A 27,235-nucleotide genomic window follows, 5' to 3' on the forward strand; every position below is an offset into this window, starting at 1 on the left:
CGACGTTTCTGTAACCATCCATTAGCTATTCGGTGGCTGCTTTCCTTGCCGGGTGCTCTTAGCGTTAGTGCTTGACTTCAGAAGGGACAAATAGAGGCTGAAAACAGAGGGTTTGAGGAAAGCTGTACCTCCATGTACTGGGAAAGCCCTGCCTGCTTCACTGCCTTCCCCCCGGCGTTTGTGGGGTCCCGTAGTTACTGCATCCCACCCGTTTGGGGAATGGCGGGAGGGCAGCTGGGATTTTGTTTTAAACAAGTTGTCCTTCTGGTAAAAGGAGATGGATCGTGTTTCTGCCACGAGGTTGCTAGGAAGTCCCGAGGCATCCAGGAAAGCATTGAGAGGCAGGAGGCAAAGCAGGCTTGGCACTGCTTAGAGATCATACGGTTTTTTTAAAAACAAACAAATCTTGTAAAAGTAAAGAGCAGCATTTTTCTAGACAATGAGAAGTCAGTTTGCTCTCCAGACCAACCAACATATTTCCTGTAAAGCTGGACACTGTAATGTACCATTTGCCAACAAGATAAAATGGTCATATTTGTTCTGTGATTTATCCTCTGTGAAGCTAATCTGAAAGAATGCTTTATTGCTCTATTTATTTTTTCAAAAGAAGCTTCTTTGACCTCATTTTTTGTGTTGGGAGCATGCATGCCTTTAAGCTAAATCTCAAAGCCCGGTCAAAATTAGGGTCTGTCTTCAGGGCTGCTGCTTAAAACACAATATCTGTGGGCTGTTAGTGGCAGAGATGCCATTCAGAAGCCGAGAGGTGAGCATCTCTCCCCGAGGCCTTTTCTGTATTGAAAAGCCTCGCCACGATACCCAGCTTCGTACAAACCAACAAAGCCAGTCTGCAGCTAGAAGGGTTTTGTTTTTTTTTTCCCTTTCTGGGTCCTCCTTAAAGGGCAAAGGTTAAAACAAAACAGATGCTCTTGGATGGTGTCTCTGCTAAGAGGGAGTTGCTGTAAGAGGCCTTGCCTTGGCTCCTGGCACGTGAAACGAGGATGCTACCTCGCATTTGCAAGCGGATGTCAGGCTTAATAAAAAAAACAATCTAAAAGAGCCAGATGATCCCCCTGAGTGGGGTGAGAGAGGAATATCGGTGGTGGTGTTGCATTACCTCCATCCTAAAGTTTGTGTATGCAATTATCCATGTAAGTAAAACCTGAACGTGCCTCCTTACGGCATGTTCTCCCCAAACAAGGGAAAGGATTGCAGCTATCGGAGTGGCCTGCGAAGAAAAAGATGGATCTTTCAGGTAGCTGGAAGCCGTGCCAGTTAGTGTGTTTGCTGGTAGCCTGCTACTATATTTAGTTTCTCTTGGCCTCCCAGAATGAAAGCGTTGAACCTTTCTAGATATGGAGATAGGCACAACACCAGCCAGCTCTGAACAACAGCTTGCCAACTTCTTGGCTTTATAGTTGTTGTTTTCAGCCTTGGTCCTCACCATTCCCGTGTTTGGGGTAGAAGATAGTTAGATGAGGTTGTCTGAACAAGAGCTGTTTTTGTAGCTGTTCTGTCTGCGCGTGAAAGCTGGCGTATTTTTTTAATAAAAGCTGCTTTTTGGAGTATTTTGTTATCCGGTGGCTTTAACCCTTTGTGGTATATTTCAGGCATGCAGAGTGAAGAACAGGTACTTTGCAGGAGTCGTTAGGTAACTTTTCCAGTTTTGTACCACAAACAAGCACGCAGATACTTTCAGACACAAATTTCTTTTACTGTAAGAGATCCCTGTCTTGAATAATTCTGACCTACCCATGTAATTAAATGAAGCATTTTTTTCTTCCTGGAACTTTATTCTGGTTGCAGCTGTTGTACAAGCTATAGATTTCTAGATTTGTGTCAGAAAACCATGACTTCAGACCACTGGGATTTTTGTGGGTGGGTGAAAGTGATAACAGATTAATGAGTTTTACTTAGCATCTCCATCTGCCAGACTAAACTATGTTCTGCATAGGAGCCTTAACACAGCTGTTTTGAGCTGGTCCTCTAAAAGCAAAGCACCCTTTACCTAGTGAAAGCTGACCCCTGATCTAAAAAAACAAGCATTGCTTTTTCGAAAGGCAGTGCCTTATATATAATTATATTTACTTTTGCTTTCCTGATCCAAGCACTGTGATGAGTTCAAAGTGTGCAAATGAGGAAAAGTGATGATCATATGGAGAAATGCAGGTGATCCCCTAAGGACCAGGTACAAGCCCCGGGTACTCACCAAACACGTGCATCAGGTTCCTTGTCTGAAATTTGAACTCTTATTGCTGTCACACTTGCAATTGCCTACCTTATGCTTTACCTCCATAAGCAGATAATTAAAACATGTAGTATAAAATCAGTTTTCTCAGTCCCAATGTAGGTGACTTGTACCAGAGGAAAATGACTGTCAAGCGATAGCTGTGCATGGCCTTACGTGTAAAAGTGTACGTGCTTTCTCAAATTGCAGTTGGCTCAAATCTCTGTTGCTGTGAGGGGCAGCCTTAAAGTCCAGCTGTGAGCAGAGCCAGGGTGAGGAATGAGATGACCTGATCAGGCAAAAGCTGCTGTGCATTAGCTGTAGCTGTTAGCTTTTTCTGTTTCCCTCCTGTGAGCTCTGAAAGTTAAATGGTAATGAAGGAACTGCTGAAGAAGGGACATGTTATCCTTTGCCTGCGTCCTGTTATAGGTAGCACATTGCCACGGCTAAAACACCGATCAATTATTGTTATTTTGAAATAGAGGATTTTTCTTCAGCTTTTTAATAGAAATGGGTATCTGTCATCTCCAGTGCCCAGAAAGTATCTGCAAAAGCAAGTGTTGGATGTTAGTGTGTTGCGTGTGGCCTCACATACACGCTCCCCTGCTGTTCCTGTACACCCTTTCTCAATTTTTTCATTGCCTGCAAGACTGCATAAACAGCCCAGACCCTAAGGAGCCTAAAGGCACTGGAGGGTGTGGGGGAAAGGCTGGCTTGGCTGATTTGGCTATGTAAAACTGAAAGGTATTTACTCAGTGCATTGGGTGGACTGTTCTTGTATGTAATGAGTTGTGCAACTGCACAGCTGTACCAAAACAGAGTGAGGTCCTCTGACTTGTCTCCCACATGGACTCATTACAGCTGCTTGTCAGGAAGATGCAAAATTCCCGTGATCTGTTTGCATATGTTACTCCAGATTCCTTTCTGTCCAGAGTGCCTCTCCGTTTCATGCCTGGCGTATCGGTGAGCCTTCTTGTTGCTTTCTCCGGGCTTGATGACAGATGCTATCCTTAAAATTTGGACTGGACAGTTCCTCTGAAGTACCTCACATCACCATGGAGAAGTGAAAGCAAGCAATGCAATTACCAGGAAAGCTGATACAGTCCTTGGACTTGCGTTCTGGGGCTTGTAGAGTCTGAGAAAGATCTTATTTTCTTTTTATTATGGCATTGGTGACACCAATGTTTTGTTCTGATTCTTAGTCAAGAATGACAGGAAGCTAGAAGACCCTCAGAAAAAGTTTAAAAGCATTCTCTGCAGTCTAGAAATCCTGCCTTGTGGTAAGATGTTAAAGCTAACTCCTTAAAGAGAAATGTTATGAGATCACTTGATAAGTCTGTAAATGTACACCTTCAGAGATGTATGTAACATCTTAAATGTAACAGGTAATGATAAGATAGTATTAAAAGTCTAAAAGGTAAAGCTGGTTGAAAACCCATGCTTTGAGTCAGCCTGGAGCTTTTGGATCAAGTTAGATATCTTGGTTGAGACGGAGAAAGGGACATTTTAGACTTAGTTGTAAATGGAATTTTTGATACAGGGAATAGCTGCTTTTATAGGACTCCCTACTTTAATGGTGACTTTTGGCTTCATTCTGAGTTGAAGTCTATTGCTTTAACATCATTATAGTCTGTAGCCCCACCATTTCAAGCTGTGATTCAGCTAGATTGTCCAGGCTAAGCCAGACTAGGTGTGAACAGACGTGGCTGGCTGACAGCCAAGGAGCTGAAGAACTGCAAGAAGCGGTAGCCTGGATTCAGTAGGTAATGCTCTCCCGGGGATTGTGTGCTGTGTTAATTAGCACTACCAGGGGAGAGACAACTTTGGAACATGTGTGATTCAAAGGCCACAGGACAAACTCAAAGAAGAAAAATTTATAGAGAGCCATTAGACGAAGTACCACCAATGGTGCAGGAAGTCCCTGGCCCACAGAAAGCAGCATGCCAGAGCAGCATGCCTGCCCTGGCCGTAGGATCAGGACTAGGTGGACTTCTAATGTAAGATACCACACTAGGTCATGCTAATTTTGCCAGTGGAGAAAACTAGCACCATCTTGATATACAGAAGGTAAGAGATCTGTACGGAAAAGGGTTGTAGGTAAACACTGCACCTAAAACCCCGCTTTTGGCCTGAACTCTGCAAAACAGTCTTCGTTTCAGCACGGTGGTTTGTTAAATGGCTGTTGTTCCAGCCTGATGGTAGTCATTTCTGTACGCCTATACTAAGAGAAAGGTCATGCTATAAACTAGGGTTCCTCGATTTCTCGTGCTACTGAACCGATGCATGTGGATGTGGGCGTGCGGGAAAGTCCTGCTCTGAGCTCTTCTCTGTGCGTTTCTGTTAGTGACTCTCTGCTTAGCATTGAATACAGATGTTTATGCATATACTTAGAAAAGGCTGGTGTGGAAATAAACTCCTCTTTGCAGCACTCCACCTCCTGCTTCGTATTTTAAGACTCTTCATTCTCTCATAGTAATTTTCCAAGTGGATTAGCGCAGGTCACCAAGGCATCCACATCAGTAAAATACAGCGAGATGTTACTGTCATCTCCTGAAACACTCCAGCACTCCACACCGTTGCTTATCAACCCGCACTCCAGTAATCCTAATAGCTATGTCACAGCAAGATTAATAGGAAATCCAGGCAAATATTTATGGTTCCCTTCAAGGTACGTATTAATCCGAAAATGTGAAGTGGGGTAGATGTGTTATGAAGAGAGCTCGGAAACCTTGCTCACGTGGGCTGAGAAGGGATTCTGCCAGGCTGGGTAAGCTGCTGCTGCCGGCTTGGGGAAGAGGCGTGGGGCAGCTGATGCCGTTGGTTGCGGTGTTAGTGAGGGTGCAGGAGGGGATGCAAGAGCTGGGCAGCCTCGGTGTGTAGCATCCCTCAGGTGGGGATGGGGAGAGGAGCAGTTGCAGCTCACACAAAGGGAAAAAGGGGGAACGAGAGCCAGCGTCTCGGTTGCCCTCGGTGCTATAGCAGCATCATACAGCAACTCGGTAACGAGAGAAAGGAGAAGAAACATAAAAGCAAAGCAAAGGAGGAGCTGCTTGAGGCTGGAAGAAAGAAGCAGAAGAGCTATATGTCAAAGTGGCATCTGATAAATGCCTGGGCAGGCAGTACTGGATGGGAGGTGATAGTTTTAATCATGGTGAAGTCTGGTTCCTTTTTGTCTGTGAGGCTGTGCAGGTTTCTGGAGATTGGGGGAGTGACATGAGAGGGCTAAGGAGGTATGGCTTCCTCCCCCAGACTACAGCTAGTCCCAAGGTGATCGGGTGCCAGGCTCCAGTCTAGCTAATGGTGAGAATACTCTCCTAGTTTTAAAATCCCTGTGCTTGTAAAAAGGTCTAAACTAAGATTTTAATAGCAGCATGTCAACACATGTGAACCGTGCACTTGGGAGCTGCTCTGGAGGAAGACCTAGTGAGGAGCATGGTGGATGTGGCAGTTCAGCTAAAGTCAGGCAGAGGCCAGTCTCTGAAGGGGAGAGCTGGAAAAAGAGAAGGAGGCTCTTTGTGGATGTAGCTCTAAACTCTAGGAGATATCTGTAATGTCCTCAGTGTGCCATAGTCAAAGAATGCTTTGTGCCTGGCAAGGCCGTGGTAATCGCTAATGCTTATAAATATTGTCCCCCCCTTTCCCAGAGGCGGGGGGAGAAAAGCAGGATTCCTTGTAGTTTGTGTGGGTTTGGGGAGTGTTTTTATTCTGAATCAGCTGCAGAGCAGTGACAGCAGAGGGAGCAAGTGAGCCTGAAATAGTTGCTTTCAACAAAAACCAGCAGCAAATAACCACAGCCTTTGCAAGAGGTAAATTAAAACCATCTCCAGCCTGGGAAACATGCACAGCTCAGCATCTTTCCTCCATAAATATTTCCCTGCTGTTGAATCTTTGTAACCCCTTCGGAGCCCAGCAGCTGTGCTCTTCCCTGCTAGCAGCAAGCTGCCTCTTCACCGTGTGCTCCCCGAGCGTCTGCTGGGCAGAGTTTTTGACCCATCAGTAACAGCTCTGTGGCTCTGTCGGATCTTACTGGCCTGGAGAAGTCAAGAAAGGATTGGTGTGAAACCAGTCTGGCCTTCCTGCATGGCACTGGGCAGCCTGACACCCCTGTGGAGCAGTTGTTAGTACTAGAGCAGTAGATTTAATAATTTCCTTAGTACCCCTCATGCATTTCTATTGCTAAAGCAACTTTAGCTTCAGAGGAGGTTGGTCTCACTGTCTTCTGTCACCCCCTTTAAACATGGGGGTTGTCCAGTCTTTGCACACTCATCAGGAGCAGTCAAGTAGCTGGAAGTGTGGGTTTTTAACGTTTGTGTTATCAAAGCTCAGTCCCAGCCAGATGATATTCTTTCCCACCCTGTCTCAATGGCATTGCATCCTTGTCTACACAGAGATTCTGTGAGGCGTACGTGGGATTTTGCTCCGAGGAAGCTGAGAGCAAGCTGCCATAAGAGGGCTCCAGAGCCCTGTTCTTGAGTACACTCCTTTGTGGAGCGATTCTCCCCTTTTCCTTTACCAGTATGTCTAAGCTGCCTCAGCAAAACCCTCATACACCTGCTCTAAATATTCTTTTTTTTTTTTTCTTGTATTGCTTAGACTGGTTATGAACCTGATCTCTTCATTTTAACCAGTATAGTTATATGTACTGCAAAAATGCCTTGTACTAATAAAGCTTATTTCTTTGTCTGAATAGAGAAATTTGACTTGGTAAGACTCTTCCCTTCTGTTGCAACTATACCCCATAGCAGGAGCTGTGTCAGTACAGCAGCAGGGAGAGGAGGCCTGAGACCACTTTGAGAGGTGCCGTTCATCTGTATGCAGCGTGCTGCATGCCCGTCTGGTAATGAACACAATGAGACTCAGGGATGGGGGTTTGGGCAGGGGAAGGAGTTGTGTTGCCATGACAATATAAATTGCAATGGATGACTCTTCAGATAAAAGCATCACGGTTTTCAAAGGAGGGGGAAAAAAAAAAAAAAGTGGTGGAAAGTAATAGCAGTTGAAATATGGTGTGAATTCTAGCTTCAAGTAGATGTGGCTTGCTAGAAAAACATGGGGCTGTAGGTGTTAATTCTGGAAATGTTCTTCCCCTTGGGGTGTTGAGGGAGCATTAAGAAGATCATGCAGGAGCCAGGCATCCTATGAGTAAGCGTCCAGCAAGTTTTCCATGCAAATATTTGGATGTGCAGTAATGAGTTCCAGTAATAGCTGACTGCTGACTCGCACCATGGGAGATAGTGGGAGAGTAGGGACCATGCACTGATAGCGTGCTTACCAGTGAAGATACAGCTGCCAGTCTGGTACAGTCAGGCACAGTGCAGATGGCTAACTATTTATATTTCTGTTGTGCCTAGAGCAGATTCCTCAGTGTTACCACTGTCTGGGGGAAAGTAAATGTCCCCTGGAAGCCAGAAGAGGTAAGGATGCATTTACAGGAAAAATAATGAAGTCCGGGAGACCTGGTCCTGCTCTAGGGGCTTTTCAGGAATCTCCTTGTTGATCCTGTTTAGGTGGAACATTTCTAATCCATGTTGGAGACTGGTTTTGTTTTCAAGCATGGCCAGTGCAAGATCTGTTTCTACTTTGATCTGGTACCTGGCTGTACACTCGTCCTTTTAACACAGGCTCCAAAGACCACAGTAAAACAGGCTTTTTTTTAACTATCATTCTCCCCAAACTGTTCACAAGGTGAAACTAAACTTATCCTATCCAGTAGCCTGTAATTCAAGATGTGTGATGATTGCACTGGTATTGCAGCCTGTTGTGTCTTGTTGAGCACAAATAGAAATTCCAAGGAAGGATGGGATAATTAGAAGCAATCCAGTGATTCTTGTGACTGTATAAAAATAACAGGACTTCTTAAGGATGAGTTATTTTTAGCAGCCTCATGTCAAAAAAGGTTTGTGGGGTTTTGCATCAGAAAATAGTAGACTGCGGTATTGTACCTGCTTTTTTCTTTTTCTTTTTTTTCTCTGAGTATGATGTGTGCTGAGGGTCTTGCTTCATAAAATAAATCGGCGTTGGAAGTTGTTGGGGTAGCTAACACAGCCCACAGGCCGCTGGCTTGCTTGCAAGGAGTCATCAGCATCAGGTTTAGCAGTGGGACCCACAACCTGCCAAACACTTAGTGGGTAGTGATGATCTGATTTAAGAAGGATATGGTTCAAACAATACACCCAAAGAAACCTTGCAGCCTGAAGCTGTTTGATGTCTATCTGATCTGTAGTTAATTTTGGTGGTTTATTGTGTCTTGGGGAGGGTAACTTTCTTCTGTTCGCCTGTCTTGTAATGAGACTCTCCTGTAAGACGGTGTTTTTCAGGCTTGTTCTGAAAAGCTGCTTTTCCAAGGGAGAGGTTCCAGACTGGTGGCCAAAACCAAAAAGTGAATTTTTTATGGTTTTCTGTTGTAGTATATCTTCTTTGTGCTCCTGGGAAGTCAAGTAGTTGTGCTTATATATTAAAAAAAGGGGGAAAGGGATTGAGGGTCTCAATAGCTGCTCACTCTGGCTGCCAGGCAGCGTCTAACCCACCACACTGAACCATTTCACAAAGGTACTCAGTTGTAGTATGTGTGTTACCAAAGATTAAGCTTACGCACCTGAAAAAGGCTGAACGAAAGTCAAGATAAATAGTAGAAGTGGTCTTGGGTGCTCTGCTAGTGGGACTGTCACTGGAGAGCAATTGGAGGCGTTTGGGAGATGCCCAGAGAGAAGCAGCTTGTCCTAAGGTCTGGCATGGGACAGAGCAATATTTCCTTTGGTATAAAGGGGAAGGACACAGATCCTTTAGTGTTGTCTGGCTCCCTTCTTGCTGGAAGTTTTCTGGTTTGAGAGGCTGGTACTGGGAAGGGGAGGACGCACCAGGGTCATGCATGTGGGAACCATAGTAGGGAAGAAACTTGGAGACATTGCGAGTACAGAGCAGCGATTCTTTTACTTTCTCTAAAATGCCTTTTAACATAAAGCTCTAACTACATAGATTCCTCAGTAATAGCAACTTGCCCCCAGAAAAACTACAATAGATGATGTCTTGGGATCTTAACATGCCCTGCGAGCATTACGCTGACTGTTCTCCCCAAATGCCATTGTGCAGACATCATCTCCCTTAATAAGACTTGACAAAGTGAAGCTCGGGTTCATTTTTACTTCTGGAGTCATAATCAGTTTTGTGGTTTCTACCCAATACTGCTGCGTTGTTTTATATGATTCTGAAAGTGAAACTAGAGCCAAACAAAAATGAAATTGTCCTGTCAGCTTTTGTTGTTGATACATCTGAAATGCAAGGTGTAAAGCGCTGATGGCAACCAGCAAGCGATTTTCAGTGTAGGGCCATTTGGCCTTCACCTTTGTGTAAGCGGGTTTAAGTATAGCTATGTGTAATGGTGTAAGAGTAAGAGAATAGTTTTTCATTAAAAAAAAAAATTTAAAAAAAAATCAAAGTTAATGTTCCTGAATAAAATAGCTTCTGACTGTTCTTATTTTTAGATTGAGTGTGTCTGCATTTAAGCTCAGAAATTTGGGATAATAATTTTGGGAAGAAACTTAGGGGTTTGTTACCCAAACATAAACACGTGCTAACTAAAGAGGTAAATGTGTTCCTGATTTATATGAGATTCTCAGCTTGTTAAACATCATTTTCCAGCAGATGCATAACTCGGGTTGCGTGGAAAGGAGCATCCCGGGTCACCCGGTGAGACGGTGCGTCGTGGGTACGAAGCGCTCTCGCCGAGGCTTCCCGGACCACGCGCGGGAGCCCAGGGCAGAGCTCCCCGAACGCTGCCCGACTCTGCCTGTTTGCTGCCATCTTTTTTTTGTTTCCTTTTGTCTTCCTTTAAAACGAGACAGCTGTGCTCCTCTGCAGTTGGGTGTCGTTGCCCATGTGCATCCCTGACAGAAGCGGGAGAAAAACCCTTTAATCCTTATGGGGAGGACAGCGGCGGCCTGTGGTGTTTCCGGAGTTTTAAGGAAGTCGCTGAAGTTCCTCCTCGTTGACTGCCCTCCACAGAAATGTGACAGATGGGTCTTTTCCTTTTATGGCCAATAATGCTGGTTTCCCTTTGCAATAAAATCCTGGGTCAGAAGTGGAAGGGAGAAGTCAGGCAGGGGGAAGGGGCTGGTCTTACCAGCTCTGAATGGGTGGGGATGCGATTTGCGACACAGTAAATTCTAGGCTAAAATAAACCAAGTTACAACATCTACCCAGAGGCGCTGGTTTTGTTTGCTTGAGGGGTGCCTTAGATTTCCAGTCCTCTTGCTTAAGACAGTAATTAGGAATTGTGACTCACCTTGATTTCATGGGGAGAAGTTTATCTAGTCCAACCCCAGGATGGTTTTCAGATAGTGTGATTGAGTCTAGATAACTCTGATTGAATCTAGATAAGCATAGGAGGGCAATACCCACTTCTTCTGGATAGTCACCTTCTGTCCTTTACACCAAGCAGAAATGTCTTGGCCTTTTATGGATGTCTCCAACAGTTTTCTTCCTGGACCCTAAAGAGCCATTTTCTACAGCAGTTAATGTGGTCTTTGTGCCTGGCACTTGGCACTGGCTTCACTCATTAGCTGAGAATAGGTAATGTCCCTCTGGGTGGTAATTGCTGATGGTGTTGGTAAGCCAAAAGCCAACTTTGCCAGCCAGTAATGTCTTTTACAAATCATCCGTGGCTGCAAATGGTTCGATGAATTTGAACCTTGAAAGTATTTTTCTAATAAAGTGAATCTCCTGTTCCTTGCTACAAAGTGCTTCATATCCTGTTTCATGACCTTAATGCAAATGGTTCGTTTGGCAGTCGGTTAAACTCCTCGATTTTTAAGTGGTACAGCTCGTGTTTCTTCCCTGCAAAACCTGCTGGCTGCCACTTTAGTTTGGGTTCTTATTCAGCACTTGAGCTCTGAAATTAGGAGGGAGGGGGGGAAAAAAAAAAAAAAAAAAGAGTAACTGGTTAGGAGAGTCTGTTGTGATGTTCCCGTGAGCTTCCTTTGCTTCCAGGAGCTGCTGACCTAAACAAAATGGTTCATTTACAGGCTCCCCTGCTCTTTCCTCTGGCAGGCAGCTGAAAGACGGTTCTTACCCTGGTCCAACTGGTTGGTATTTCCCTACTTGCGCCTTTGAACAAATGAGTTGGATGTTCAAAGTTGAGTGGTGAATGTGGGCTCATGCAACCATCTCAGTATGTTATGGGTCTGGTGTTGAATTCCAGCCATCCATTTCCAGTTGGCAAGGTGTGTGGCTGGGGCTTCTTGTTTGGCGAAAGGTGTTTTGAAGATCTCTGTTCCTTCGTGGTTGACTGTAGGAAAGGCGGCAGGTTTTGCTGACATGGCAGGCCTCTTCCCCGGGGTTACTAGCTGGTCAGTAGGAGCTAAATGCTTCCCCACGTGCTGGGGAAGCACTTTGGAAATGGTTTTCAGTAGCATCCGCATATTCTTCAATGCTGTTTTAATGAAGGTTTGTCTGTGATCACACTTTTTTTTTTTTTTTTTCCTTCCTCTCCTTGTCTTTACAATAGAGGTGCCGGGAAAATGAGGACAGGATCTGTAAGCTGCTCTGGGGCTGGGAAAAGGCTGAAACCAGGCCTGTTTCTAAATACTTCACTTGTGCTGCCAAAATTGTTGATTTAATCTTTCACTGTCCCACACTCTGCATTTTTGTCTGTGGTTCCTACCCCTCTGAGGGTATCATACTTAATCCTTTCAGAGGAACTGCATGTACAGCATAACTTAATAATCTACCCTTTTGATAAGGTAACCCCCAAAGCACCAGTCTTGATCCTTACCTACATTCAATCATACCAAAGCACTCCGTACTTGCAGTTCTTTTAATTTTTTTTTTTTTTAATTTTTTTTTTTTACTGTATGGGTGTAGAAGGAGGGAGATGGTCTGCGTGTGGTAAAGGTGAGCACGCAGTGGACCCCCATCTTGCAACATGAGCAGCATTCCTCAGTGGTCTGGGGTGGTAGGATGGCTTTCCTTCTCCTGAACCAGCCAGGGTTCTCCCCTCAAAATTAAATTGATGTCAACAATACAACATGAAATATTCCGTTTTGTTTTGCCATTGTGGTTGGGTCGTGGCAGAAATGACTGTTGCTACTTGGGAATGACTGCTGGGTCTCAAACGGATCCCTGATGAGGTGGCTTGTGTCCTTTTTTTTTTTTTTTTTTTTTCTGGCTTTTACAGAAAACAGGCTTGTAACAGCACTGGTTTGTAGACAAGTCATGCCGTGCAAATAGTTGAACAGTGTGCTTAATTAAACCTGTGTGCTCTACTGAAGCAGGGGAAGAAGAGGGGAACGGGTCTTTCTGATCAGTGTTTGTAAGCGTAACAGAAAGGGAACTGCTTGCCTTGGGATTTCACAACGCTGAGGGTTGCAGTGCACTCTTCCCGTCTCACTTCTGTTGCGATGGGCTGTCTTCTGCATGGCGCTGGGACCTCACAAATATTTCAGGGTTCAAAGAGTTGGTTTTGGTCTCGTTTTCCCTGCCTCTTGCCTGGTCTCACATGATTGTGCGGAAGTGAGCCTGTCTTGCTGGATTACCAGTTTTTGTTTCCGAGCTGGTGCAGGTGGAGAGGCTCCCCTTGGAATTGCTAACTCAGTTTAGCTTCAATGTTTGCAGATTCCGAGCTGGTGCAGGTGGAGAGGCTCCCCTTGGAATTGCTAACTCAGTTTAGCTTCAATGTTTGCAGATCTGAGATGGTTTTCCTCTTATTCCAAAATGTTTCCAAGCCCCACATTTCTCTGTGACTATTTAAAAAAAAAAAAAAAAAAAACAAAAAAAAAACCCCAAAGTAAGAAGTGAATTGAAAGGGATTATACGACTTAAACAAAAATTAAATTACAGATTAAACAGTTCTTCTAATTAGAAGATAAACGTGTCCTGAGTTACCCTTGTTTGGCAGGATATTGCAGCCGCGCTGTTATTAACCTACCCGTCCTCCCTCAGGAGTTAAGGCGGCTGATCTGCTTTGGTCAAGATTAGACCGGTCTGGGGGTAAGCAGGCACTTTGCACAACGGCCTCGGATCGCTGTATCCCCTCTGCCACGCTCCTTGCCAGGGCTGGCGGGTTTGCGGGATGTGTGCTGGGAATTCCTCCGTTATTTCAAAGCCTCAAGGCTGGTATGGTCGTGCCCGCAAAATACCTCTGTTCATTCACACGGTGCTGGTGCAGTGACGTGTGGGGATGTGACGGTGTACGCCTGGCAAGGGCTGAAGCTGGTGTTTTCCCCCATTGCAAGGCGTGCTTTGGGTAAGAAACACTTTTGAACGCTGCAACCTGTGCCTGATGGTTTTGGTCATCACTCGTCTCACTGCATCTCCTTCCCAGTGTCCCTCTGCTCCCTGCAGCCCTGGGGAGGCAAGTTGCATCTACTGAAGCTGCGGGGCCAAACAGCCTTAGCAGGGCCTGAAAAACCACCCCCAAATTGCAGTTTTGAGGCTTCTTTGCAACCTCTCCACCAAACAGAAACCCAGGGTCAGCTGGTGTTAGGCTGGGCTGGTGGGTGCTTTAGGTATGGGACGGAATGGAAACATCATCTGGGGGCTCTGAAAGAGGAATCGGTGAGTTGCCAGCACATCTATTTCCCTGATTAGTTTTCAGTGCTTTACTCTGCTTTATTTTGGTGCATACTCATTTGCTTGATATCTTATTATTTTGAACAGGCATCTGAGTAGCTTTTGTGGTGCAGGGGGCAATCCAGTGCATATCTGCCCTGGAGCATCAGGTGTAAACTCTTCCATCACGCTGCACTTCTTGGTGGTTTTGGCTTTTTAAAATCTCACGCAGCGCTCTTTCTTGCTGGGAAGTTTTAGCAGGCTGCTGGTACGGGCCATCGGCTTCGGTTTTACCGCTAGCTTATTTTAGCATAGCAAATGAGCTGCAGATGACTCACTGTCACACTGGTGAATTTGGAAGATGGAGGTTAGCAGTTCAGAGGGCCATTTTCAGTTTATCTGCCGTAAATACTATAGCTATAAATACTATAGTTACAAGGCTGGCTGCTGTGGCTTTTGCGCTGTGTGGCAGATTCAGAGGCTGCAAAGCTGTCCTCTTACTGTCTGCGCAGAGTTCTTGTGGGGAGCAGCAGGTAAGAGGTAACTCTGTACCACAGAGGCATCAAAACAATAAATCAGCTGAACTTCTGAGATTTCAAGGAGGCCAAGTATCACTTTGCTTTCATTTTTTTCTTTACCCTTGCTAGTTCCCCAACATTTTTTATTTGTTTTGGTTTTACTATGGCCAGTTTAAGGCTAGGAGCGCCTTACTTTAGGGTTTTCCCCTCATTTGGGTTTAATTTCCCTGGCAAAGCAAGCTGTACTTTCCCCGGTTTCTGAGGGAGTATTTATACCTAGACTAAAGATGCTCTGCTCAGACAGTTCACCTTTTCTCATCCCTTGCTGGTGTTATAATGACCTGGAGTGTTAACCGTACTCTCTACCTACAGCAGAAGTTAAAAAGGGTCTAAATTGGAAACAAAGTGTGTTAATGCTGCTCAATTACCATCAAAATTGCCATATTGCAGAGACTCATTAAAAGTGGTTGTAGGTGTGTTACATAAACCTGGGTCTCCATGCAACTGTTGATGGAGGAGAGGACATCTGTAACCACGTTCCTCGTGCGATCCTTTTGTAATACAATAAAATCTGGGAGACGGTAGGGGGAGAGAGAACCACGAGAAAAAATAAGGCAGGTCTGGAGGAGGCTTTCTCTAGTTCCTGCCACCGAAAGCCCTGGGTAGGGATTTGTGTCTGGGATGGGGTGCCAGGGTGGGGGGGGAACGGATGGATTTTTTTATCATGGTATAAGAGGGAAGTTTCAAAATTAACTTCAGTAATTGTTCCTCCTTTCAGTCTTACAATGCATCATTAGCAGATACCTCTGCAAATAAGATACGTTGCTTTTGTTGCCCCTTAACCTTCTTAATGTTGTTGGGTGCAACCCCTCGAGTAACCTTCCAGAGTTATCCTTTAAAAATCAGATTGCTTGTCTTGAAATCTAAATCTGTTCCTCTTCTAAGGTCTCTATTGTTTCCACCAGTTCCACAGTTGCTGCCGCTGTTGTTTAGCCCTGCTAGATTTCATCAGTTAGAGTTCCAGCTGTTGGAAGCAGCATCCCTTTTTGTGTGAGGTTGTGCATAGGATTAAATGGATAACCTCTTAGATCTCCTCTGCTGAATGGGGTAAGGCAATCTGCACTGGGGGAAGAGCAAGAGGGTCAGCTGCTGAGTGCTTTGAACTAGTCTGCCAGTATTTAATTATTTACATTGGCTGGGAAGGCATATAGCTATTATCTGCAATCAGTCCAACAGATCTAAAAACTGTGCTTAACAACTACGGATGTGTTTCCAGTAGTATGTACTGAATCTCTCTTAACTTTCTGCCCTGGGAAGGAGGAATATGACCTCAGGTATACTGATATAGACAATATCTTCAGTGTGAGGTCACAGACTATATTTAACTTCCCTTTATAAAGTGACCAAGCGGCGGTTTTCTCTATCTGCACTGCAGGCTGACTCAGGTTGGTGGGTGACCACCTCTGGGTAGGTCACAAAGCCAATCCACCCTGGCCGTATCCAAACTTCCCGGTGGGCTGAGCTTCAGAGATGCTGCTTTGTGCAATACCAGTCTGCTCAGGGCAGGGGACTAGCTTCTGAAAAATGTTATTTTCGAGGGGAAAGTTTATCCTTACGAGAAACACTTGTTTCTCAGTTTAGGGGAAGGGATCCTGGTGTGATGAATGTGTGATGCAAATACTCCAGTGCTCATTTACGCAGCTGACCTGCTGCCTGCAACTTCTGGTATATTCCTCACCTCTGGAGCTTGAGAGGAAGTAGCTTTGAAACAAAAATACTTCTTTCAAAACATCCCAAATAATGAAAAAAACTTTAACATTTTGTACAAATTCAGATTAAATCATGATCCTTCTCAGTGAAATTGCTGTTTCTCTTATTCCAATTACACTGTGGTACATCAGCATGAGGTCAGTGAGCAATTTCTCCTGCTAGCGCGGTTTGCACCTCTGACCAACCATAGGGTGATATTGATGCTGAGCGGCACTTCTTGCATGAAGCTGCAGCTATTTTTGCTCTATAGGTCTCTAACTGCTGCACCCAAACCAGGAGTTGATCTGGCCTTTCTCAGTCAAGCTCTGGGGAGGAGAAAAGCTTGCTTTGGTTTGGTATATGTGTTTCAGGAACGTCTGAATTACAGATATGAGATAGTCCTACTGACTTAGGCAAGCGTGAGGTGGGAGTTACTATGCGTTTCTGGTTCTCAGATTCTAAGGCAGATGACCCAAAACTCCATGGGAGCCGGCCTGCCGGTGTGTTTCTGGAAGCAAAAGGGCATTGCGTATCTCCACTGTCTTAAAGGTGGGGAGGGAGTACCATGTGCTCAATTTAACAAGAACATGCAAAATAGGAGGCATTGGTTGGGGTCATTGTTTTTGGTAATGGGGTTTAATATATGGCCATAAAAGCTTTAACCAACCCTCCTGGTGGGTATTGGATATAAATGCCTATTTTCCTTATCCAGCTTTTAACTCTCCATCACTCATAGTATGTCTCTGTTTACACCCTGGCACATTCTTACAGCCTAGTCCAAGGCTTGTGCCTTTGCTTTATTTCCTCCTGCAACCTCTCCCCTCCCAGAATAAATCATGGCCGTGCTAAGGAGAGGAGACTTTGGTTTTTCCTGGGTTTCTCTTAGCCACTCGTCTCCTCCTTTCTGTCCCAGGGCCCGGAGCTGCGGCGTGGCCGGTGGCCGCTGAGCGGCAGCGCTGCCCGGGGAACAGCCTTGCTGGGGGACCCAGCACAGCTCCCCTGGGGGGGAGCGGCAAATCCACCCAGCACCCACGTCCTCCCAGCCCCTTGCTCTTTACCCCATCGTCTATCCGAGGCACGACGTTCGTTTCTCTGCGCTGCGTGGATTTTGTGCGGTTGGGGTCGGTACCTGCTGACTATCTCGCCCATTGCGTGCGGCGATGCCGACAGCTCCGGGACTGGAGAGCTGGCGCAGCAGTTTGTGCTGAAAGGAGTGCTCTCTGTACTGGGCAGTCGGGTGCCTGTGGAGTTGGGGTCCTGCTTCCCTGTGCTGGGTGCTTGTACATCTCTAAAGAGGGGTCTCTCGCCAAAATGGGATTGGCTTGGGCTGGATTATAGTCTCTTTAACCCAGCTTAACATATAGGAAATCCCAGAAACAGCCCCGAAAGAGTTTGCTCATGAGGGTTTATCCATGCTTAAAGGTTGTATTTATTTAGTTACTTCTGCATCCATTTTTAGTTAAGGGCAGTGCAGCTTTATGGACAGTGGAGACTTTGTGGGGAGGAAGACTGTATGGTTCTTTGTTTTCCCATTAACTCATCTGGTTGGGAATTGCAGCCCTTTAATTAAACCAGTGCAGTATGGACTGGCCCTGAGGTGCTATTCTAAGACTATTGCATTCACATCTGCTTTTGGGTAAAACTTGGCCTGTTTGAGGTTAGCCTGTGCTATTGTGTGTCTAAAAGCAGGAAGAAGCAGAGAATCAATCACCGGGGCTCCGTCCCAGCGAGCATCGAAGGGATACACAGTGTGTTTTACCTCCCTCTCACTCCTAGCAGGGAGCGCAGCAGCAAACGTCCCCGTGTGTGCAATCGGCAGAGACCGCTGGAGTGTGCAACTCGCCCTTCCTGGGGGACGCAGGCAGTCACACGGCACAGCGGCAAAAGGTTTTAATTAACCACCATATGGAGAGCTAAGGCGAGCGCTGGACTCTGCTCAGCCACCGCTGAGAGCTGGAGGGCGGTGATGACAGCCTAGTCCATTGCCTGTTGTTGTTTAAGTTGAGCTTTCCCCCCCCCGCCTTTGCATTTTGCTCAATCAGTAAATGGTTTGGTGTAAACTCCTACAGAAGAAGCGGGCACACAGGAATGCTGTGGGCAGTCGGTCTGCGATCTGTGCGTATCATCTGATGTTTTTGTCCATGTGGCATTTGTTTGGGTTGAAACCAGGAAAGCTGGTGCATCTAGGTTGCCGGCAGTGCACACAACAGCCTGACTGTAGCCAAAAGGACATGGAGGCTGGCGGGGAGAAGTTGATTACTTGGGGAGGTTTTTTCCCCCCTGATATGTGGGTTGGACCTTGGAGAGTTATTTTTAGTAGTAGATAGCAGAGTGAAAAAAAAGTTTAGGCTGTGTTTTAAAACTGCAGCATCCATTGCAAGTACCAGTAGAAGTGCTGAGGAAGGAGGTAGGTTCACATAAAACCCTCCCTTCCACCTTCATTAGGTGTTGGGACAATTAACAAGGACGTTTAAAGATTGCGATGCCCGTGCTAAAAGCAAACTGGCCACCCTTAGCCAGGCTGGCCCTGAGCACAGAAAGCTTCGTATCCGCACTGCTGACCCTGGGAACAAAGGATCCTCCTGAACCCAAACATGTTTGTGTTAATCCCGGCTGCTTCCTGGCGGCCAGCGAGAGGAAACGGAGCCACTACCTCTAACAGATGTACAGTGAGGAGATTACAGGGTACGATTAAACACCCTCTCCATCACATCCTCCTCTCCGCCGTCCCAGCCCGGCGCATTAATGGACTGTCCCAGGCTGCCTGCCAAGCTCGGGCAGATGTAACAGGCAGCAGATACTTAATCTCCTGCATCCGTGCCTGGTTTGGAGCCGTTTGCTAATGCCAGGGCTCGTGCAAACACGCCGCCCCTCGCAACGAAAGCGTGAGCTACGTTAGCTGTATCTGCCTGCGAGGAGGAGTGGGCTGGGGAAAGGCAGGAGAAACACGCGGAATTCACACCATCCTGAAATGAAATGTAAAGCTGTTAAAACTAAAACAAAGAGTGTTTTCCCACATCAGGTACCCCAACGTGAGTAGGCCAGGGTTTGCTAATGGACAAGGTGCTGAAGAAGTTGGGCAGGGTCTTTATTTTGGTGGACTGACTTGCTTTTTGTCTGCTACACTCGGAGTAGAAGATTCCAGGTTGGGAAGGATGCGTTCCCTCTTTGTGTGTGTTTAGGTGCTGCCTCATATTGCGGTAGCCAGTCTTAGTGCCAAGTGCTGCTCTTACAATAGAAATAATCTAGGCTGGTTGCAAAAAATCAGCTATCCTACTGTGTGTTTAGGTTAATTAATATGGTAATGGCAGAGTATGTTTCTTTATCAAACAAAAAGCTGTTTCTAAAATAAAAGAACCCCCTGTGGAAAATGTAGAGATCAGAATTGTCATCACGTGAGACGTGCAAAACTCTCATCAGCCGCGTGGGTTGAATTTGACTAAGAGTAAAAATTTTTAAAAGTCACCTTTCTTTTCTCGGGCGAGAGCTGTGACCTCAGTTACGGCACTGGAGCCGTTGCCTTTGTCTCAACTGTGGGCTTTCTCCCCCCTTTTGTGCAAAGGGGTCCAACACGGGTTCCTGTAACTGCCAACAATGTGCCATTGTCTTGGGTAGAACAAGGGGAGAAGTTGCGTTGAGTTCTGCTAATGGCGCATGTATTGTCCATTTTTCCCCTGCCTCTGTTCTGGAGAGGACGTGGCTCGGTCAGAGGCAGCACCAGGTGACACTCGAAGTTGGGAAGCCACGGGGACATCTCCTTCGGGGGGGTGCATTGGAACAGGCAGGCAGAGCTGCCCGTGGGTTTGCAGATCCTCGTGGCCAACGCGTCTTGGGAGGGATCCCAGAAATGTGCACAGCTGCAACGGCACTCGTTGTGCAGCGGTCACAGTAATGCGGAGAACCGGATACCTCCTATCTCATGCCATCCCAGCGCGTTTGGGAATCTGCGTTGCCGTGCCTTTTTCCCTTCTCCTCGCCTGCACAGAAATCCCGTTTCCTGAGCGTAGGAGACAACTGTTTGGCAAATAACAGCAGCCTCAGCTTAAGGGAGAGCATTGTTTTTTAAATAGCTGCAGCGTGCAAAGCAAGGATGGTGGCAGTAGCAAAAGGCAAAGGGAGTGACTTGGTACAAAAGTATAAGCGGCACCATCTGCTTCAGAAGGGCAGCGTTTCTAATTCGGCAGTGAAGGAGGCTCCTGGAGTTAAGTAATTGGGAATAGTAGGCTCCTGGCTGGAAAGTGTGCCAACCCTTCTGGCAAAAAGCTGTTAAATCTTTGTTGCTGGCGTGTGAAAGTGGTTCTGTGTAGCAGGGGCTCCAAAGACTGGTTTTAACCCTTGATGTACGTAAAAAAAAACAAAACCTGCAGCACTTTTGATCTTGGAATGGCATGTGGCCGGGTGTCGAGAATAAAAGGGGAAGGTGGGTCCAAGTCTGATCCTCCCGTGCCGATAACAGCCAGACGTGGCCTGCCAACAAATGCACACAAAATGGTGCCTGTTTTAACAGCTTTAGCAGGAAAACACACAGTATGATGAATGATTCATGAGGATCAATAGAACCGAGGCATTTACTGCCCCTTGAAACTACTGCCTGCCTGCCAAAGGGTGCATTTGCAAGGAGAGTGATCACAAAATCCTCTGCTGAGCTTTTGGGACAGAGTCACACGCTTGGCTCTCCTCTTACTACAGCCCTTACCCTGCAGTCTGCAAACATGTCGGGCTTACCAGCCAGGATGAGGAGCCTTTAATTCTCCAGATGAAAGCACAAGCTCTTACGCATCTCCCAGTGAGCGCAAATACACACAAGTCAACATTTTGCACTCCCCTCCGAGGGGTGGCTTCCTTAGAAGCTTTATTCTTCATCCTGTTTGTCTGATTCGCGATCAAAAGAGTGTTGCTGCCTACGTGTGTCTTTAAGCAGTTACTTCTATCGTATCTGGCATAAAGGTCCAATTTCTTCATTAAAATAGAATTAAGGTGATGCAATCAATTAAGATCTGTCTCTGCAGTCATCATCTTTTGCTAATAGTGGGACCAGAACTGGGCAAAGCTCTTCTGGGACCTTCTTTGGTGTGGAGGGGAAGAGGATGCTTCACAGCCGAATGGGTTTTCCTGCCAGGGGGAGAAAGTTGGATTTAAAAAGCTTGAGCCCCAGCCATCCTGAAGATGAAACAGTTGGATTGTGAAACGTGTACTTTTTCCAAGTTTGATCTGGATGTTTTTTAATCTTCCTCAAATTAAAGGAAAATCTCTTGTTTGACCCAAAACAAAATTATGTTTTCTTTGGCTAGCCAACCAAAAAAAGTCAACTCTATCCCCAGTGTTAGTCCAAGTTTCCTTGCCAGTAGTGCCTCCACAGCTCTCCCACTCCATGCAGCTTTACCAGTCCCAGATTAGAGCCTTGTTGCTAAAAAGTTTACAAGAACAGGAGAGTTCAGTCACTTGCTCTAAGTTTATTTCAGCTATTCTGGTTAAATTCATAAACATTTGCTCATATTCCACCTCTCTGTTTTATGGACATTTGTCCACATCCTGCCTTTTTAAGCTGTTTACTCGCGTAAACTGCTTTAACTTTATTTTGTGAGGTTTTACAAAGCATAATAGGGGTTTTTCTGTATGTATGGTGAAGCAGAGTTTTTGAGGCAGCTGCAAGGTTTCTGTCGCCTGCTGAACTAGAAGCCCTTTATACCAAGGTGAAGGATTTTGGTCAGGAAACAGATGAACTTGATGTCCTTTAGCACCGCGTTTTCATCTCTGCAGTCTCCTCTGGGAAGTAACTGGTGGACCTGGCAGCTGTTCCATGAGTTTTAGGTGAACTAGGATTTATGGACTCATTTTGTACCTGGGTTCTCGTGCCTCGGAAAAACCCGTGGCTCCCATTATTTGATGGACTTACTCTGGTCTCTGGTGGAGGACAGACCTGCAGACCTCTACACCATACTGCCAGCCCCATCCTCAACAGAGAACCTGCAGCGTGGTGGGCAAGGAGATGGGAATTCTTCCAATTCCTAATGCTGTTAGTGGTGTGCTGGGTCTTCTCTTCCTTTAATTGTTGTTGTCCTCCTCAGGAAACGTGTCGGAAATGCCAGGGGCTCTGGAAGGAGCACATGAACCTCACCTGCGAGCAGCTGGCTGAGAAGGATGACATCAGATACAGGACGTCCATGTAAGTAAACTCCACAACCGGGCAAAAATGGGGGGGTGGATGAACTCGTAATAGCAATACACTAGGCAATACACTCTGGTGTGGAGGGGATGAGAAACCCCTCTGTCTCTGTGACTAGCAGAGGCCCTAAAGTTCTGCTGGATGTCGCTACCGTCTGTCAGGGAGGTCCTAGAGCTGTCAAAGCGGAGGGGTCAGAAGGCTCCCAGGATGGGATTTCTTTCTGTGAAAGACACTTGGCAGCACATCCAGCTGGTAATTGGAGAACGTGGGAGAGTTGTCACCAGACCAGCCTGTTCCTCTGGCTAGCCCGGTGTCTCACAGGCTGGCACCTGGCCCTTCTCAGAGGTGAGAAACCCCCATCAGTGTTGCTTGGGGGGGAGAAGGGAGGTGTGGCACAGAGGCAAAGAAGTGTATTGAGTCACAGTAAGTCATTATTACCCTTTGAAAGTCTAGACCGGAGACGATGGCAGTTTGCTCAGCTACTGCTTTCTGGCTTCCTGGGAGGGGATGTGTTTTCTTACAGAAGAATGTCTCTAACTGGTTTGTAGGAATTGTTACAGAATGGAGTCGCATTTTGAAATACTCAGGTGTAAATCCTGAGTGTTGCCCTAAAATCTTTTTAAGTTTGATCTCTTTCGTTGCTACAGTAAATGACAAAATCCTCTGCCTTTAGGAAATAAAGGAGGGTTGATCCGTGGAGCTGCATGTCTGGTGCAGTCAAATGGGACTTGCCCACATTGCCCAATCCTTCCCTCTCTGATTTAGAGTCTGTCTGGCATGAGTAGAGGTTGGAAAGCTCCACCACTGGGAAGCTGAATGACTGTTGCTTGCTCATCCTGCAGTCCCTAATTCAGAACAAAATCTTTACAGGTTTGATACGACTTTTTTTTCTGCCACTCCTTTCCCTGTAGGATAGGAAAGAGTGGTGAGAGGGGGGAAGAATGAGTTGTCATGTCCCTAATAAGGAAAAAAATACCAGTTTCAAAACCTTTAGCAGAACGTTGCTGTGGATAGATGAGTCTAACTGCCTGATACAATAAAAGCTTCCTTTTGAAGCCACTGCGTAAGGAAAGGGAAGCACAGCTGGAGTTCAGGCCAAACTTCCTGCCTTGCTCAAAGTTTCCAAAAAAAAATCTGCATCAGCAGCATCCTGTCGAGTAGCGGAGGGAAGAGCAGCTGCAGCTCAGAGGAAAGTCAGGCTCAAGTTGGTTTTTTTTCATCTCTATTCTTAGTGTATCTCCAAATGCCTGGGTGCAGGTCATGCCAGGTATAACTGCGTGGGAGCTTTGGGTAGCTGCAAGGCAGCTGAAGTTGCCACCTCGCCATTCCCTGCTCCTCCGGTTGTGCTGATGGAGCGGTTTGTGGGGCTGTGCTGTAGCCTGGTTTGCTGCTGTGATCCTCCTGAAAAATGCCTTCCTGTCATCTCCCAAACATATGTTGACTTTGCAGGTCCACTTAAGTAGTTGGGTGGAGATGCCTGGCTAAGGAAGATTATTCCCCACTGTCAGGTCAGCACAGCCAGAGAACTGTGCTTCCCTCAATGAAAACATAGTCTCTTTACTCTTCTGTCATCAGATTTCACTTCTAGGTTGTGAATTAAATTGTAATGTGATCTCCAGCGGTCAGAAAATTGGCCCTTAGGACGACAACTTATAGTCTTAAGTCTTTTAATTAAATGACCGAGGCTTTCCTTCATTTCTGTGCCAAAATAGCATTGCCGCTAGCTGAGCCTTTGCACTGGAGCGCGTGTCGCTGCCAGGATGTCTCTTGGGGACAGGGACTGTGCTTTGTCCTGGATTCCCATTAGTGCTCCGTTAGAGTAAATCCCATCTCTTGAACCTAAAGCAATAACCTCTGGAAAATGTATGTAGGGAATCTTAAGAGAAGGGGGAAAACCCAGTCTCTGTGGGGAAAGATGCGATTATTTTTCAGTTACTGATTTAAATTTAACGAAAACCAAATAAATCTGGAGTGTAGCAGCCAGGGTTTGAAGAAAAAAAAAAAAAAAAAAAAAAATATGGTCGTGGCAACTTTGTAGCCAGAGCAACAGGCAAACATAAAACTTGCTAGCAGATGACAGCCAAGGGTTTGCTTTTCCTGAACTTTATCTCCCAGGCTGTATTTCTCCGCAGCCAAGTCAAGCATCCACGTGCCCTTTGGCCCTTTGACTTACGGCTTAAATTCTTCCCAAGCCAGAGCCTGCCGCTGCGGCGTTATGGCTCACATGGAAACCAGGATCGGGTCTGCAGCATGCAGCCAGTGATTGACTTTCTTTCACTTAATTTGTTCTTGAGTTGTCATGGTTTGGCTCCAAGTGGAGCTGAGCCCAGACCTCCTTGGAACAGCGGTGGACCGTGGGGATGGCGTAGGAGGGAAGAGGAGGGGGAGAGGTGCACTGGGGAGAAGGGGGGTTAAAGCATCGCTGGGATAGCGCAACAGTAATTTTACCGCAGGCTGGTGACTGCAAACACCCCTTCTCTAATTCTTGTCCCTCCCCTTGTGTTGCAGAGAAGAGAAAATGACAGCCGCCCGAATTAGAAAATGCCACAAGTGTGGGACTGGCCTAATTAAATCGGAGGGTTGCAACCGCATGTCCTGCCGTTGCGGTGCTCAGATGTGCTACCTCTGCCGGGCTGCCATTAACGGGTACGACCACTTCTGCCAGCACCCCCGGTCGCCCGGGGCTCCCTGCCAGGACTGTGCAAAGTGTTCTCTCTGGACAGATCCCACAGTAAGTAACTTAGGACTTTTGTGAATGATTCGCACCCTGATTTCAATTACCGTTCGATGCCAGCGCGTTGAAATACATGCCTTCCACCAGAGGAAAACAGCCGTTTTTAGGCAGCACAACTTTTTTCCTTTCCCAAGGCAGCTAAAAAACACACTGGAAGCCTACATCAGCACAGAGTCACATCTGACCGCAACTTGGAAGGAACTGGTGTTGCTTTAGGGAAAAACAGCTCCTGTTAGACGAGGGCTTTGGCTGGAAGTGCTCTGAGCGTTGTTCTGGGGAGCGGGGCTTGTGGAAGGAGCTGGTGGGGAGCGTGTGCTGGCACCAGCCACGGTAGCCGGCGTTGGGATTACTGGGACTCGTTCCTAGTTTTGCAGCTGAGATGCTGTTTGGTACGGCTTTGCATCTGGAGGCAAGGGGAGTTGCATCTTTTTGGTGCCCAGATCAGCTGATTGCTGGCTCTACGAGTCCCTTCGCAGAGATGGACCCACCGAGAAAACTGTCTGCAAGCCAACGGACCCGAGTTATAGTTGGGACTGTTCTCACGGCTGTTGTCAACAGCTGCAAAGGGAGAACTGAAGCATGGACTGAGCTGTAAGGCAAGCTGTAGTAACTTAATACAGCTTGTAGCTGTGGCAAGCATGGGAAAACTTAGTGCAGCATCTCTGTAAATAGAAGTCTTCAATACCAGAAATCTGGAATGAGTGTAGGAAGGAGCAGGAGTTGAATTTCCTGATTTCAGCAAAGCAGTAGAGCAAACATCAATGTGGATCTGCCTTCCCAGGGCATGTCTGAGCTTTGTTTGTCCCAACGCTTCTTTGTCTTGGGCTGCTGCAGCTTGCCAGACTGCTACCGGCCCCCTTCCTGCAAGGGATGTGCACAATTCTGTGCTTGCACAGAGCCAAGGAAAAGCCACTCTAAATCTTTCCCTCCTACCTGCGGGCGCTTGGGGATCTCCCAGCGGTGTCCCAACCAGTGTAAACTTCCTAGTCCTCTGCTTGCCTGCCTTTATTCCCTGTGTTATCCTATCAATGCAAGGTGTTTAAACTGAACACAGACAACTCCTTCTAGGCACCCCTGTAGCGTTTCCAACACCTGGTTATGTGCTTCTCGGATTCCTGTCCCACTCTTCCCCATCTACCAGGATGCGATTCAGGGTTCAGCAGCGCTGACATCCTTTGTTCCCATCAGGCTGCTGATTGTGCTGGGTGATGGCATTTGTTCAGAGCCAGAGAAAACATGAGGCCTCTCAAAAAGCTCGTACTGTACTTTAAAATAAATAAATAAATAAGAAGCACAAAGAGGGCACTGTCATCAGGCCCTTTCCATCTCTCTAATTAACCAATGTTGTGGCAAAGAAAAATTTCCCACCGTCAGCAAAGAGCTGGCACTGCCTGCTCTGGATTGGGTTGGGTTTTTTTTCTTTTCTTTTTGGGGTGATGGAGCCCTGGTGTGCTGGGGAGGTAAAGCTGGGTGACTGTCCTTGCTGCAGTGCAAAGAATAACATGAAACTCAACTGTTGGCTTCTAAGGCTGAAATGACGGATGCCTGTGTGCATTGTCCCCCTTCGTAAGGGGCTTAGTGACACTAACGCAGTCCCACCTGGGTGACCTACACTCTCGTGTGGGACACGTAAACAGGAGTTAACGTGGTAGGTGTGAAGAGGGGGAATGAATTTGAATCTTGACATGGGGATATGAAAGAGCAAAAGGCTATTGTATCGGTAGTGTCTTGTCCTTTGTCAGGGATGCTGTCCATCCAAGGGATTACCCCATCCCTGCTCTGCTGGCAGCTGCTTTGGCATCTTCTTGTGCCTTTCTCAAGTCTTCTGTTTCCTCTTTTGGCTCAATGTCTTCTATTCTGTTGAAGTAAATAGACAGCTGATACTGTGCGTATAGGAAGAGATTATCTGTTACGGGCTCGCACATGTTTGCAGCCATGCTGTGTGTGCAAGTACAGAGAAGACAAGACCAGGTTGTCTTGTCACCTGTGGAATTTGCAGCCCATCGCTTAGGAGCTGCTGCTCCTCTCTGTGGATTAGGCTCTGCTGCAAAATGGGGAGGGCACACGTGTGGCACCAAAGCCTGGCTTCCAGAGGGTGACAGGATGTTTTTGTTCTGATTTCCGATATATTCATGTACAGCCTTAACTTGAAACCGTCTTCGCAGCAAACCGGTGGCATAGTCACAGTACTGTGGTCTTGTCCATTTGCATTTCACGGATGTAGACTTCAGCTTTCTGTCAGATCTGGATAATCCTTTGTGAAGGATCTGGTTTGGGTCTAACTCCCCATTATTTACAGC

At 46.5% G+C, this 27,235-nt stretch overlaps 1 protein-coding gene across 4 annotated transcripts in view; it reads left to right on the forward strand.

The window, feature by feature from the left end:
* RNF216 (ring finger protein 216) overlaps positions 1 to 27,235 on the forward strand; it is an 82,086-nt gene that overhangs the window by 45,196 nt on the left and 9,655 nt on the right. For all 4 annotated transcript variants that reach the window (XM_030002017.2, XM_030002020.2, XM_030002018.2 and 1 more), the window contains exons 14-15: positions 22,104 to 22,201; positions 24,710 to 24,932. In XM_030002017.2, the coding sequence (XP_029857877.1) occupies positions 22,104 to 22,201; positions 24,710 to 24,932 (321 nt within the window). The remainder of the gene's footprint in view (positions 1 to 22,103; positions 22,202 to 24,709; positions 24,933 to 27,235) is intronic.

This window comes from Aquila chrysaetos, chromosome 25, assembly GCF_900496995.4.
Source record: "Aquila chrysaetos chrysaetos chromosome 25, bAquChr1.4, whole genome shotgun sequence".
Classification (NCBI taxonomy): domain Eukaryota; kingdom Metazoa; phylum Chordata; class Aves; order Accipitriformes; family Accipitridae; genus Aquila; species Aquila chrysaetos.